At 36.8% G+C, this 12601-nt stretch overlaps 2 protein-coding genes and 1 non-coding gene across 20 annotated transcripts; 2 read left to right on the forward strand and 1 right to left on the reverse strand.

Annotated features, from left to right (window-relative positions):
- LOC141606303 (calmodulin-like protein 3) lies at positions 1 to 889 on the forward strand (the record flags this gene model as incomplete). The annotated part of the gene is made up of 1 exon (XM_074425387.1): positions 1 to 889. A coding segment is annotated over one exon (579 nt), but the record flags the coding sequence as incomplete, so codon positions are not given.
- A 780-nt stretch (positions 890 to 1669) lies between these two features.
- Positions 1670 to 10615, forward strand: LOC141606300 (uncharacterized). 18 transcript variants are annotated; one of them, XM_074425372.1, is made up of 11 exons: positions 1678 to 1866; positions 2716 to 2819; positions 3893 to 4052; positions 5082 to 5199; positions 5556 to 5641; positions 6521 to 7810; positions 7897 to 7934; positions 8149 to 8356; positions 9797 to 9880; positions 9992 to 10055; positions 10328 to 10615. In XM_074425372.1, the coding sequence occupies exons 3-9, from the start codon at positions 3918 to 3920 to the stop codon at positions 9836 to 9838; spliced, it is 1917 nt and encodes a 638-aa protein (XP_074281473.1). In that variant the 5' UTR covers positions 1678 to 1866; positions 2716 to 2819; positions 3893 to 3917; the 3' UTR covers positions 9839 to 9880; positions 9992 to 10055; positions 10328 to 10615. The 18 variants fall into 18 exon arrangements, with proteins under 18 accessions (XP_074281471.1, XP_074281472.1, XP_074281477.1 ...); XM_074425367.1 differs by lacking the exon at positions 2716 to 2819 and adding an exon at positions 3011 to 3138 and having other exon boundaries at positions 1714 to 1866; XM_074425368.1 differs by lacking the exon at positions 2716 to 2819 and adding an exon at positions 3011 to 3138 and having other exon boundaries at positions 1714 to 1866; positions 9797 to 9875.
- Positions 10616 to 11460: 845 nt separating this feature from the next.
- On the reverse strand, positions 11461 to 11532 carry TRNAT-UGU (transfer RNA threonine (anticodon UGU)). Its single transcript has one exon. It is a non-coding gene; the product is annotated as a tRNA-Thr (tRNA).
- Between the last annotated feature and the right edge of the window lie 1069 nt (positions 11533 to 12601).

Raw genomic sequence — 12601 nt, forward strand, 5'->3', positions numbered from 1 at the left:
TTCATTTCTTCTATTCCAACACCAACACTTCCAAAATATACATCCCACATTCCCACCTCCCTCCTCACCGTCACCATTTCGACACCGCCACCAAAACCGCCATCTCACACAATAGACATGGCGGACGTAAGGCGGGTATTCGACATGTTCGACCAAAATGGTGACGGGAGGATAACAATGGGAGAGCTTAACACATCTTTACATAACATGGGCATATTTATTCCAAACGATGACCTAGCTCAAATGATCAACCAAATTGACATAAACGGAGACGGTTGTGTCGATGATCACGAGTTCGAATCCTTGTATAAACTTATTATGGAAAGGGAAGGTGATGATGGTCAAGATGATGAGGATGATATTAAAGAAGCTTTTAATATTTTTGATAAAAATGGAGATGGATTTATTTCTGTTGAAGAACTTAGATTTGTTCTTGAATCTCTTGGTTTGAATCAAGGTAGAAGTTTAGAGGATTGTAAACTTATGATTATGAAGGTTGATGTTGATGGAGATGGGAGAGTTAATTTTAAGGAGTTTAAGAAAATGATGAAGGAGGGTGGTTTGGCTTCATTTAATTAATTAAGAGCTAGGTTAAATTATTATGAGGTGATTAATTCATTTTTGTAGTTTTGATGAAAAAAAGTTGGTGTAATTAAGTTTTATATTTTGTTGTTTCACAACATATATAGAATTGTGTCTTATGAGTAAGATTGATTACCCGTTATTAAATTAGATTCGATCATTGTATTAAAATATGTAATTTAACTTGGTAATTGGATACGTATGATTATTAAAAACTCTAACCGTTATGACTTTTCCATCATTGCAGATGTGATAGTAAAATTGAAAATTATATAAACTCATGTGTTACCCTTGTTTAAATAAGAAAGTTATTATGTGTATATGCATGTGTAATTGTGTATGCACACTTATTACTCGGTTAAACCTGTGTTGGATCTTTTTTCTGGTGGAAATTGGGGTATTCATCATTAATAATAGTGAGCATTTCCTCGCCACAAGGATCTCAAGAAGAGGCAAAAGGCTAGCTAGTAAATCGATCGAATCCCTACCTTCATTATTGTATCCCAATCAAGACACATGAAATGTAATCCCCGTTCAAAGTAAAATTAGACAAGATAAGTAAGTCGCCAAATGGTTCCTAAATCAAGCCATTTTAATAGACTCACCTTTATAAAATTCGAAAAAACAAATCTGTTAATTGTTATTAATCCCTACAGTAACAATTTCAACCCTAAATTTATAACTAATAGACAAATACTCAATAATAATCGATCTCCATCTTGAATCTATTTGTATCCCTATACTCTTCACTTTGATGTAACTATGTAAGTACCCCCAACTCTTAGATGACCAAATCTAATCTTATCGGGAGTCATTCTTAAATGTTTATGGTATAATGACGTTTCATTAGATGGTACTGAGTCTCGATATCACCCTCTCATATAATATCCGTGTATATTATAAATCAATTACTTTAATAGACATATCATCATTATATTTTCAGTACCACCTAATACCCGGTGACGATATTTCATTTTTTAATGCCCTAAACAGATAAAAAAACATTGAAAATACATTGTACAATACATTTCTAAAAATGGAATGTAGAGTTAGTTTTATACTGTTAAAATGTTCACCTTATTTTCCTTCCTCAAAATACACAAAAATACATCACTACTGCCCTTCTTCTGTACTTGACCTCATTCTCTCTCTCTCTCTCTCTCTCTCTCTCTCTCTCTCTTCCACCCCTTTGATTTCCCTTTGACACTCTCTTTCTCTGTCCTCAGTCCTCACCCTTACTTTTTCTTCACTGTTCTTCCAACTTTCTGGAATACCCTCGATCAGGTACACCCTAATTCCTTAATTAATCTGTTTTATTTATTATTTTTCTGTTTTTTAGCTCTGATTTTGGTTAATTATGTTTTTAATTATGTGGGTATGCTTTATATTATGTTGATTAATCATGTGTATTCTTGTTTTATGATTGTAATTGGGGGAAACTCTGTGAATTTTTCTGGGTTTTGAGTAGATTGTGTTGGTTTAGGAAAGTAAGAATTTTTATTACAAAACAGGGTTTAATTTCATAGCTTTATCATGCCTTAATCATGATTGTATTTTCTAAGGGTTAATCTTGGTTGTTTTGATTCGTAAAGGGGTTAAAGTTCGATACTTTAACGGGTTTTGATCCGGGTTTTTGAATATACGGCTTTATCTGCTGAGCTAGTTGACATTGTTTGGGTATCGTATCATTCGATTGTGAGTGATTTGGGGTGGCGGGGGAGCTTTTGTTTTTGCTTCATTGAAAGTCGATACTTTAGTGGGTTTTGAACGGTTTTTGAATGCGCCAATCTACCTGCTGCACTAGTTGACACTGTTTGGCCATCGTATTATTAGTTTGTGAGTGAGTTCTAAATTGGGGTGGCGGGGGCCTTTTTTTTTTTTTTTTTTTTTTTTTTTTTTTTTTTAAATAACTTCCTTGAAGGTCGATACTTTAATGGGTTTTGAACCGGGTTCTTGAATGTACCCTTTTAACCGCTGAGCTAGTTGACATTGTTTGGACATTGTATCGTTTGTTTATGATTGAGTTCTAATTCGGGGTGGCGGGGAGCTTTTTTTTGCTTCATTGAAGAGCAGTTTTGTATTCTTATTGTGGATAAATGAGCTCATTGAGTGTTTTGTGGATATGACAATTAGGGATAGGTTTACATATTCAGCTCTTTGCTGTGTAGACGAGTTAAAGCTTATGAATCAGCAAAACTGTGATTCGATGGGTTCCTCACCATGATGGATTAACAAAGGTCATCACTTTGTTACGCTCTTGTTGTGATAGAAGCTTATACAAGCACATGCCTGACACGGTTTTTAGATGCTCAATTAGTTGTCGATTGTAGACATTCCGAATCGTATTAGACTTTTGAGGCAAGTCAGCTTCCATTTCGATAGAACAATCAATTTAAAAAATATTAATAGTCACCTTCGCCTGTTTTAGATTAAAAATGTCAACTTTCTTCAACATCAAGTGAACAAGATATATTGTGGAGTTTAAAAGCGCAACAATCTTTCCTCGATGGATGTCAAAAGGAAGCCAAGAGTAGAATGATGCTGATTATCAATGAAGTAACAACTCTTTTAGGTCTCGATGGGAATAATTGACCTTACATGTCTGTTTTACCCATGGAGCACCAACCATGTATCTAGGGTACTTGTGGTGGGGGTGCGGTTAGGGCTATTTCATTCATCATGGATAGCTTTTCCGTCGTCATACGACGAGTGCTTGCTCTAATAAGCATCTTTAGTTACTACTTACTACATTTCCTTTTACTGTAGGCTGTAATATGTCCCTTATTTTTGTTTTAGATTTCTTGTTGTACAAGGGCTATAAGTTGAAAATGGTTTTCGTCTATGCAAAATAAGTAACTGGATATATAATAATTATTTTCAAAACTCGGGACTATTTAAGATAATAAAAATTATTTGTATCAGAATTTGATACATTTGAGTTTGAGTGGACATTAACATGCCTTAATATGCGCTTCAACATACTTTTTGATTTTCCTTTTAAGTCGTGGCTCAAGTCATAAGCCATCTCTCCTTGGAGTGTACAAGGAAAGCTAAACTAAACAGGAAAGCCTGTCTATACTCACTATACCTCATGTGATTAGCCGTATTTTTAAAACAATCAAATACTCCTTAGAAAAAGAGAGAGCAATTCAGTAATGATTAATGACTGACTTCTCGCTGCAAAGAGAGGACTTGAATCTGATAAAACTTTTTCACGTTGTTCCCTTTTATGATTTGTACATATATTTACCAGATAATTGGTAGCTGTCACTGAATTAAATGGCCTAAACTGGTGGTTTCGCTGGTGTAGATGTTGTTGCTTTTGTTGGAAACATATGGGAGAAAAGAAAGAGGAGGATTTGTATCGTAACTTTTCAAGGAAAGATCTTCAAGGCTTGTGCAAGAAATATGGGCTACCCGCTAACAAGTCAAGTTCTGAAATGGCAACATCTTTGATCCTTTATCTCGAGGTATTATGCTGATATTGGTGCAACTTTTCGAACGTAATTTGTAAAATCCAGTATTGAAATTTGAGAAACTTGAGCTGTTCCGTAGCCGAGTTCTCAGACTATTTATGGCCGCAGTTTTTCTAATCTTCATCTCATTAGTTGGTTTCCTTACCCCCTTAACCCCTTTCAATCTAGATGCTAAGCTGGGGTTTGTTTGTGAGAATGAGTTGTAACTTGTATGGTATGTGAAGGGAAGGATTAAATGAAAGTTGAAGTATTTGCCTAGATTTGAAACTATTGGTGATGAAATGAAACTTTTGTCGTGTTGTCATAGAGCCCTATGGAGGACTGTAAAGTTCCTACATTATCATGTTGAGATCAGTTACTGTGAATGTATTCCCTGGTGAATGCCCAAAGCATATACCACCTTTCATGTGTTCCAGTGGGTTCCTTACATCTATTTTTGGCACAATTTTTACTAGAAGAGAGAGGGTGCAAGTTGATGCCAAAAATACCATGTGGTTACTTTCAATTGCTTACCCAAACGGCAAAAAGGAAGTTATGGCATTTTACTCCCCAGTGTGGACTGAGCTTTTCTTTTCAAATGCCTTCGTGCAACACTGCAGTATGGTTTTTGAGTTCTGAGCTTTGAGAATAGAATTGGACAGAGAGGATTCGCTGCATAACATAGTTGACTGAGTGAATGTTCAATAGTTTTATGTGAGAGAATTCTATGCCTTTTAATCTATCACTCCTCGCTTTCAATTGGCATGCTGTAGTGTTGAATAGTTTCCCTTATTTATGAATATATGAAAGGTATGCCTTGTGTGGAATATGAAACCTAAAAAGATTTCCAACAATAAATATCATGCGCGCCAAATGAAATTCTTTCTTTAGTAATTGAATTTTTCCGGTCGAGTTTGAGCATTTACAGCGAAGCAAAGATGGTCCTAAATATTCACCTTTTTTCGCATGCCTCTGCAGGTTCTATTCTTGATATATTTCCTTTCAGGGGTTTAGTGATTAACGTTCTTCTTCTTTTTAAATCAGAAAAAGAATATTAGCTCAAAAACCATATGGGACGTGTCTAAAAGTGATCCTTATTCTTCACTGTGGTCAGAGCTGCAGCCTGGAGTGAGGATGAATTCGGCTGGTAATAAGAAAACAGGTATACTCTGATAAGGCCCCTTATTTTTCGCATGTCTTTTTAAAACACAAAAAAAATGTAGATTACTAGATACGTTGCTTAGAATCAACAGATCCAATTTTCTATCAAAGTCTGATCTTATGTTGATAAGGTTTTTGCCGTTTTTCTTTGGCTGTTTTTTGATGATTGACGATTTGCAATCTTATTTAATACCTAGTTCTACTATAGACACTAGGTTGTTGGAATTTAATACCTGATTTCTTAGTTTGGCATTACTCTCATCTCTTCTGAGTCAAGCAAAGTTACTATATAAAGGGCAGATTGTTACCTTTAGTCGTGTGAATCACGCCTTCACTGTTCCATTGGCTGGCTTTCAGATATGAGAGAGATGTCATCCCACAATGGCTTTGGACAATTCCTAAAGCATGGAGATCCAGATCAAAATGATTTCCAAAGCCGCAAGGTTAGTCACATCTGCAAATTTATCTGGGAAGAACTTGAGATCTGCAGGCACTCATTGATCTGTAATTTATTATCATGAGGTTCATTCGACAACTATGTTAGTTAGACACATCGACAAGTTTGTAACACGAGTGCGTGTCTATGTGTCATACCCGGTTATTAGTTGAATTTTGTCAATTAGTTTCTCCAAATCTGCCGTGAGGTCACGGGTTCAAGTCCTTGGATTGGCCTCTTGCCAAAATGGCAAGGGAAGGCTTGCCCCAGTTACACCCTTGTGGTGGGACCCTTCCCCGGACCCTTGCCTAGCGGGGACGCCATCGTGTACCGGACTGCCCTTAGTTTCTCCAAATCTGCCACCAAATCTACACTGAGTCATTGACCATTAGTGTCTCCATGTGTAAAACTCGGCTTCTTAAATTCAAGACACCAGAACGCTCTCCTAAAATAAGGGTACAGCTACAGGGACTCGATTACTTAATTGAATTTTTTTTATAAAGAGGTGTCCCTGTAATTGTACAAGTACTTATTAGGACAGCGTTCACGTGTCTTGAGTTTAAGTAGCCGAATTTGAAACGTGAAGAAACTAATGGTTAGTGTTTAACTTTAATTTGGTGCCATACTAATAGTCACAGTTGATTTCGGCTGACCACCGAAGTCAGATGGGAACGATAAATTCAGGATGGAGGTAGTGCTACTGAGTACTGACTATCTACACCATTGAGAAGGCGTCGCATATGGATTGACCTGTTAATAACAAGGTTACATTATTAAATTATGTGGAACTAGTAGATTGCTATGGGTTATGTTAAAGACTACTGCAGACTTGCTCAATTTAAAGTTTTGAAGATGTGATTCTTGACTTGGACGTTGTCAAATGCAGGCTTCTGAGGATATGGGTCGTTTGACGCAACTTCAGAGAGATAGCAATAGTGGTGCAGGTGATGTCGAGAATACCTTCTCGTCTGTCTTAAGTACTACTGCAGAAGCTTCGCTCCCTACTTTGACATATGATATTAGTTGTGAGGATGGAATTCAACTTTTTGTTGATTTAAACTCAACCGCATCAGACTGGATTGAAAGTTTGAAAGCTGGAGTGCATATATGTAACGATATTCAAAACCTTCAGTCAAGTAGTTCTGATGAAAAGAAAGGTTCTTTTCTCATGGATTCACGTAACAATCCGCAACTTGAAGATGAGTCTCGCCCAACCACAGTAGGGACAAATGTTGTACGTCAAGATGAAGAATTTGGTGGAGGATCTTTGATTACGCCCAGACCCGACTCCTTTGAAAATACTGTGGAGGAAGTAGGTGAACAGCAAGCAATGTTATCATTTAAGTCGAAACATGATACAGAACAGGAAAATCGTGGTTCAGAATGTTCGGTAAGAAAAGAAAACGAGTTAGTAATACATAAGTTCTCAGGAAACACCATGCAATATGATCCTAAATGGTCAAAGATGGGTGATGACAAGTATAAGGAGATTCGTTGGCAGCAAGCTTGTAGTCCTCCAGATCCGGTCCTTAAAAATAGCAGATTATCTGCAACTCCTTTTATCGGCATTGAAGCATCACCCAGTGTTAATTTCTTGCAGTTTCGTGATGTTGCATCTTCTTCAAGGGTTGCGACACGTTTGGTCTTGGCCGATCAGCCACAAAAGAGCAGCATTCTGCACTTCGGACCGTTCACCCCTGGTCAACTTCGTGGGGATGTTCCTCAGATGTGGCCTGTTCAAGCCATGGATCAAAGCCGATATGCATCCTCTTCGTATCATATGAGCGGACTTTCTGATGCTGGCCACCAATTAGGAATCGAGCATGGTAGAGTATCAATACCGAGCAAGTCCAGTAGGCTGGCCCAAGAGGTCCAAATACAGTCTGTCCAAAGATGTGAAAAAGTCGGGCCCTATTTTCCTTTCCAGGGATTACCTTTGACTAATCCAAATCCTGATATCAAAATTATAGCTGGAAATGGTGGGTTCATAAGCTCAAATAAAGTTGGTCAGGAAGCAGTTGAGCTGCCAAAGAAAGATGCATCTCTTGGTCCTTTCAACATCGATGGGCCTCTACACTTTGCTATTCCAAAGAAAAATCATGCGGATCATCATGTTTTTAATTACTCTAATAACCTTGATAAGGACGTTGACCGAGGTCAAGTGAGAACTAATTTGGTACATGTAACTTCAGTAATTTTTTTTGGCTTGGTCTCCTCTAATTTACTCATTTGGCTTCTCAGTGACACCTGCCTTTTATACAGGGTAGCAGCAAAGCTGGTGATGGAACCCAAAACTCAGGGTAAGCTCATTTCTAAGGACTTGCTTAAATTGATGGCAGTTGTTACTTGTTAGGGAGGTATTAGAGGAATAATACAAAGAAAAGTAGATGTAGCGATGGCAGTGGATAAAAGAAGGAAATAAAGATAGGCTGATAAGAGTAATAACCACCTAAATGTGACTATGCTGAGTCCGCTCGATCCTTTAGCTAACAAGCTACTGTTTTTCTCTCTCAGATTGAACAGTTTTAGACAATCAATGGAAGAACCCCGGGTAAAGCCTACTAATTCTGATTATAGTGAATTTAGGATGAAGAGGCATTTCAGTAGTGCTGATGAGCAACGTCAATCTGAGAGCGCAGAGGCGAAGTTCTTAAGAACCTCAAATCAATTTTCTGGTGATGCTCGTGCAAGTCGTAGAAGGTCAATGAGACCTTTTACTAAGGTTTACCATCTTTCTTTATTTCTTTTTACCTTTTTGTCTGCTTATATCTATGTTCTTGTATCTGTTTAAAAGATTAACTAGTATTATCAGACCTATTTTTTTGCCCTATGAAGAGTGGAAACTCTCTCCTCTTGGCTCTTACTGAATCTGCTTTGGGCCTTGGAAGTTGAAATCCGTCGAAATATTTTTCCTTTGTTGATTTAATTTTAAAAAAAATTATTTGTTCTTCTCTCCTTTATTACACCTTTTTACCAACCACTTTCTTATATATTTTACTTGGTTTACTTTTAAGGTATCCCGGATCCTTAAATTCTACTTCGGTTTTCAAAATCGTTTTAATCTTTATTCTCGATTTAAATTTTAAATTTTTTTAAATGAAATCCGGAATTCGATTTTAAAACCTATAAGTTTACCTTGACTTTGTATTATGTTTCGCTCCTTTTTTCGCATTTTGAGGTGTGCGTTCACCCATGGACGGTTCTAAAGGATGATTCATGTCAGCCGAGCCCAAATCATTTTGGGACTAAGGCTCTGATGTTGTTGTTGTTGATTGAAGTGAATGAAAGAAAGTGTAACAATGATGAAACTGCTTAACTGATGAATTTTGTTAGGGTTTTTTGTCGAAAACTACCTTATATTTATGGGTATTTGTAAAAAAACTACCTTATATTATTTTTTTTATTTTCAACTACCTTGGTTTTCTTTATTTTTGGTCAATACCTACGCTAAGCGTCTTGACAAATTTGCTCTAATTAGTGGCTGTAACCTATCCTACATGACTCTTTTATGCTTTAATCTTGCTTAGGCCCGATTTTGGGAAGTCATGATGTACTTATGCTTAGCTTTAGTAGATGTTCGTAGTTATTATTGAAATGTGAAAATATAAATCTTGCTTACATGAAGTTAAATTGTGGTTTGGACGCAGTTGATTATTGTTGTTATATGCAGACAGAGTCATGAGAGATATGTTAATGTAGCTAAATGGACCAAATCTCGTCATAGTTTCAGCATAGGTAGTTTTTGACCAAAAAAGGAGAAAACAAAGGTAGTATAATACAAGAAAAATAATACAAGGTAGTCTTTTTACAAATACCCCTAAATATAAGGTAGTTTTCGACAAAAATACCCATTTTGTTATTCATTCAGAATTAGTGGATGTTATGTGCTTCTCTATATCTACATGTTTGAGTTATGCTGTTGGGTATTGAGAACAATACTGAAAGTTATGCAACAGTTTCTTGAATCTACCACCTTAAATTGTCTAGAAAGTCAGGAGACTCGAGAGCAACTTCAGTCAATAACCAATATAATGTTTGTTTACATTGTGTCTAATCTGTTTATTTTCGTGATTTCGTATATGAAATACAATAGTATGGATCAGATCACACTCATCACATGAGGCTGATTTTGTAACTGTTTATATTGGCTGGCTAACAACAGGACATGGTTACATCAAATCATCAATGCCCGACTAAGCTATAAGCCTAAAAGAGGGCGTGAAGTCACTGAAGTCGATTCCGTGGTGTAGTGTGTTCATTATGTGTGAACATTCCTTTTCAGTGTGTAGTCTTGTGTTGTTTATCCTTGAGATTTTCGGCTCTGTTAATTAGGCATTTGCATTTGCTTCTGTTATAGTGAGCTGTACAAGACGAAAGTGGAGATGCTTGTGAAGATCTGTGAAGCTGTATTGTACTTTACGGTTTGTACTTATTCTTTTACTCCGTATTTCCCTTAATAACGGACAAAGATTGAAAGTCTTAATTTTTGCCTTAAAATGAAGTTTCCGTGTGTTGTGCATGGGTCGTGAGGTAATAAGAATACTCGAATAGTAAAGATATACGGAGTGTAATACTGTAATCTTATATCTTTCAACCTGGATATTTAGTCGAGCAGATGACTCGACTCACGATGTATACTACATATATATAGGCCATTATTGATGAATGACTAGGAATGTGAATTGTGTTGCAGGTTGCTTTTGATGTTGGAGAACATACACAAATACAAAGAATAAAAATGCTACATACCATATACATTCTAAATAGTCGGTTTTTGTAATATAAGTCTGTTATTTGTTGTTATATTAGTTATGCCCTTAGTCCCTCCTTACATCTATATTTTTCTCCAAGAGGCCATTGATCTTTTCATGATTTGGTCTCTATTTTCGGCTTTTATATGTATTATATTAGGTTGTATTTTAAATGCTTCTTTGTGGGCTTGTAGTTATTTATTCAGTTGGTTCTCTCTTCTTCTCCTTCTGTTTCTTGAATTCTTGGCATCCATCCTTGACATCTCTTGCTGGTCGAAATCTTTTTACGCATGAACTACTGACTACTGAGCTGGAACGGCTGTATTAAGTGTCCCAACTCCCGACCATGTTCATTTGGTGGTCTCATGGACTGAGCTGGTGAGTAGTGAGCTTTGCAGTTGATACTCCATGGCTTGGCATCGCTTGTAGTTGACGGCCCATGTTTATTTGTTGTTGACAGAGAGTATCTTGAGTCATTCAGGGTATTAACTCCATGGATATTTTGCTTTGATATCGGGCAATTTCATTTGCAAGGATCTTAAGTTGAACCCTTACTCGAGACAGAAAAAGCTCTTTATCATTCGAACCTATCAATTTTACAGTTGAAATGCAAGACCGTGACGAATCACTTGTTAACTAGACGAAAACTCGAGTCTTTTCCATAAACTCAAAGCAGGAACTTGTCGAATGGTGAAAATCATGTGTGTGGTTTGAGAGAACTGTCGGAAAAAAAAAAAAAAAAAAAAAAGCAAATATTGTGGTGTAAACTATAATCATATTTGTAGTACCGAGTTGTTCGTCCTTGCAGCGCAACTGTCGCAACGTTTTCCTTGTGGTGTAAACTTTGGTGTTCCCATGGACAACAATGAATAATCCCCTTGCCACTGTGCGAAAAAAAAGAGGTAAACAAGTAAAACAACTAACCAAGAAATTTGCTCCATTTCCATGGAAAGGAATTGAACCTCTAATCTCATGGATAATTACTCGAAAATTATGGATCATGCATAAACAGTGAACGGTGAATTGGTTTAAGACTTTGAGAAAATGAACTGCGGCAAAAAAAAAAAAAGAATTATGCCCTCACGCAGGATCGAACTACGGACCTTCAGTTTACAAGACTGACGCTCTACCACTGAGCTATAAGGGCTTGGTGTTTAATCAATGCAAGTTCAAGTGTTTATTAAATAAACGGAGAAAAAAATTAATTGGCCATCCTTTAGGTTCTTCCATAATTAGCTAGCATTGTAGACCACTAAACCGTTTTTGTACAATGATGACCTTCCATAAATAAAACGAGAATACATAATATTCAATTACATACTACCCTGTTACAATACAAAACGAGGGATAAAAGAGAATCCCTAACTAGTAAAATGGCGACATTTGGCCCGTCTTCACCTTGTGATGAAAAGTGTCCGGCTTCAATGAAAATTGGTGCTCTAATTCAGCTCGACTCATTTTAATCGGATCAACTTTACAAGGTCTATCCTTTAGACCATCCTCAAACAAGGTCAATTGCTAGGTTATGACCTTGCTTGGTCACACTAATTACCACTTAACACAAAAATTAGGATCACCTTTGGAGCCAAAAGGTCAATTTGTGAATTGTGACCTTTACCAACCAAATTGACCTTCCTCATGACCTAGTGAGAATGAGGTGTTCTATTTTTATTGGGTAGGAGCAAAAGTAATACTTCCTCCATTCAACTCCACTTTGCAGGTTTCTCTTTTGCACACTATTCAATTAGGGTTGAGCAAAAGCGGGTACCCGACCCGGTTTTACAAACCGGTTCGGGCACCGGTTTCAAAAACCTTAAATTTCGTAAACCTAAACCGCACCTCTTTAAATCCGGTTAACCGTTTTTTTCAGTTTTCCAACCCGGATCCGAAAATCGGTTACCCGACCCGGTTTTCAAACCCGGTTCTGAGTTTAAACTTCTTGTTCCAGATTAGTTTGAACTTTCTTTTTTGTCAAATTTGAGAGAAAATTCTTTCATACAAAAGTCATCTATTGTCCATAGTTGATAGTCCTCGTACATCCATACATAATAAAGTCCAAAGACATCGAAATAATGTTAAGAAATTACTATTCAATTAAGACAGAATAATGAGTACATACAAATTGATTAAAAGTTTTCACTAATTAACCATCCCTACTGCAAGTTCTCTTAAATATCCATCAGAAATCCATGACTACAACAGCCCATATGAATAAA

Source organism: Silene latifolia, chromosome 10 (genome assembly GCF_048544455.1).
Source record: "Silene latifolia isolate original U9 population chromosome 10, ASM4854445v1, whole genome shotgun sequence".
Taxonomy (NCBI): Eukaryota; Viridiplantae; Streptophyta; class Magnoliopsida; order Caryophyllales; family Caryophyllaceae; genus Silene; species Silene latifolia.

Coding starts and splice junctions, on each gene's coding strand:
- LOC141606300 (XM_074425367.1), top strand. Junction 4,053..5,081: donor CTTTGATCCTTTATCTCGAG/GTATTATGCTGA, acceptor TTTTTAAATCAG/AAAAAGAATATTAGCTCAAA. Junction 7,935..8,148: donor GATGGAACCCAAAACTCAGG/GTAAGCTCATTT, acceptor TTTCTCTCTCAG/ATTGAACAGTTTTAGACAAT.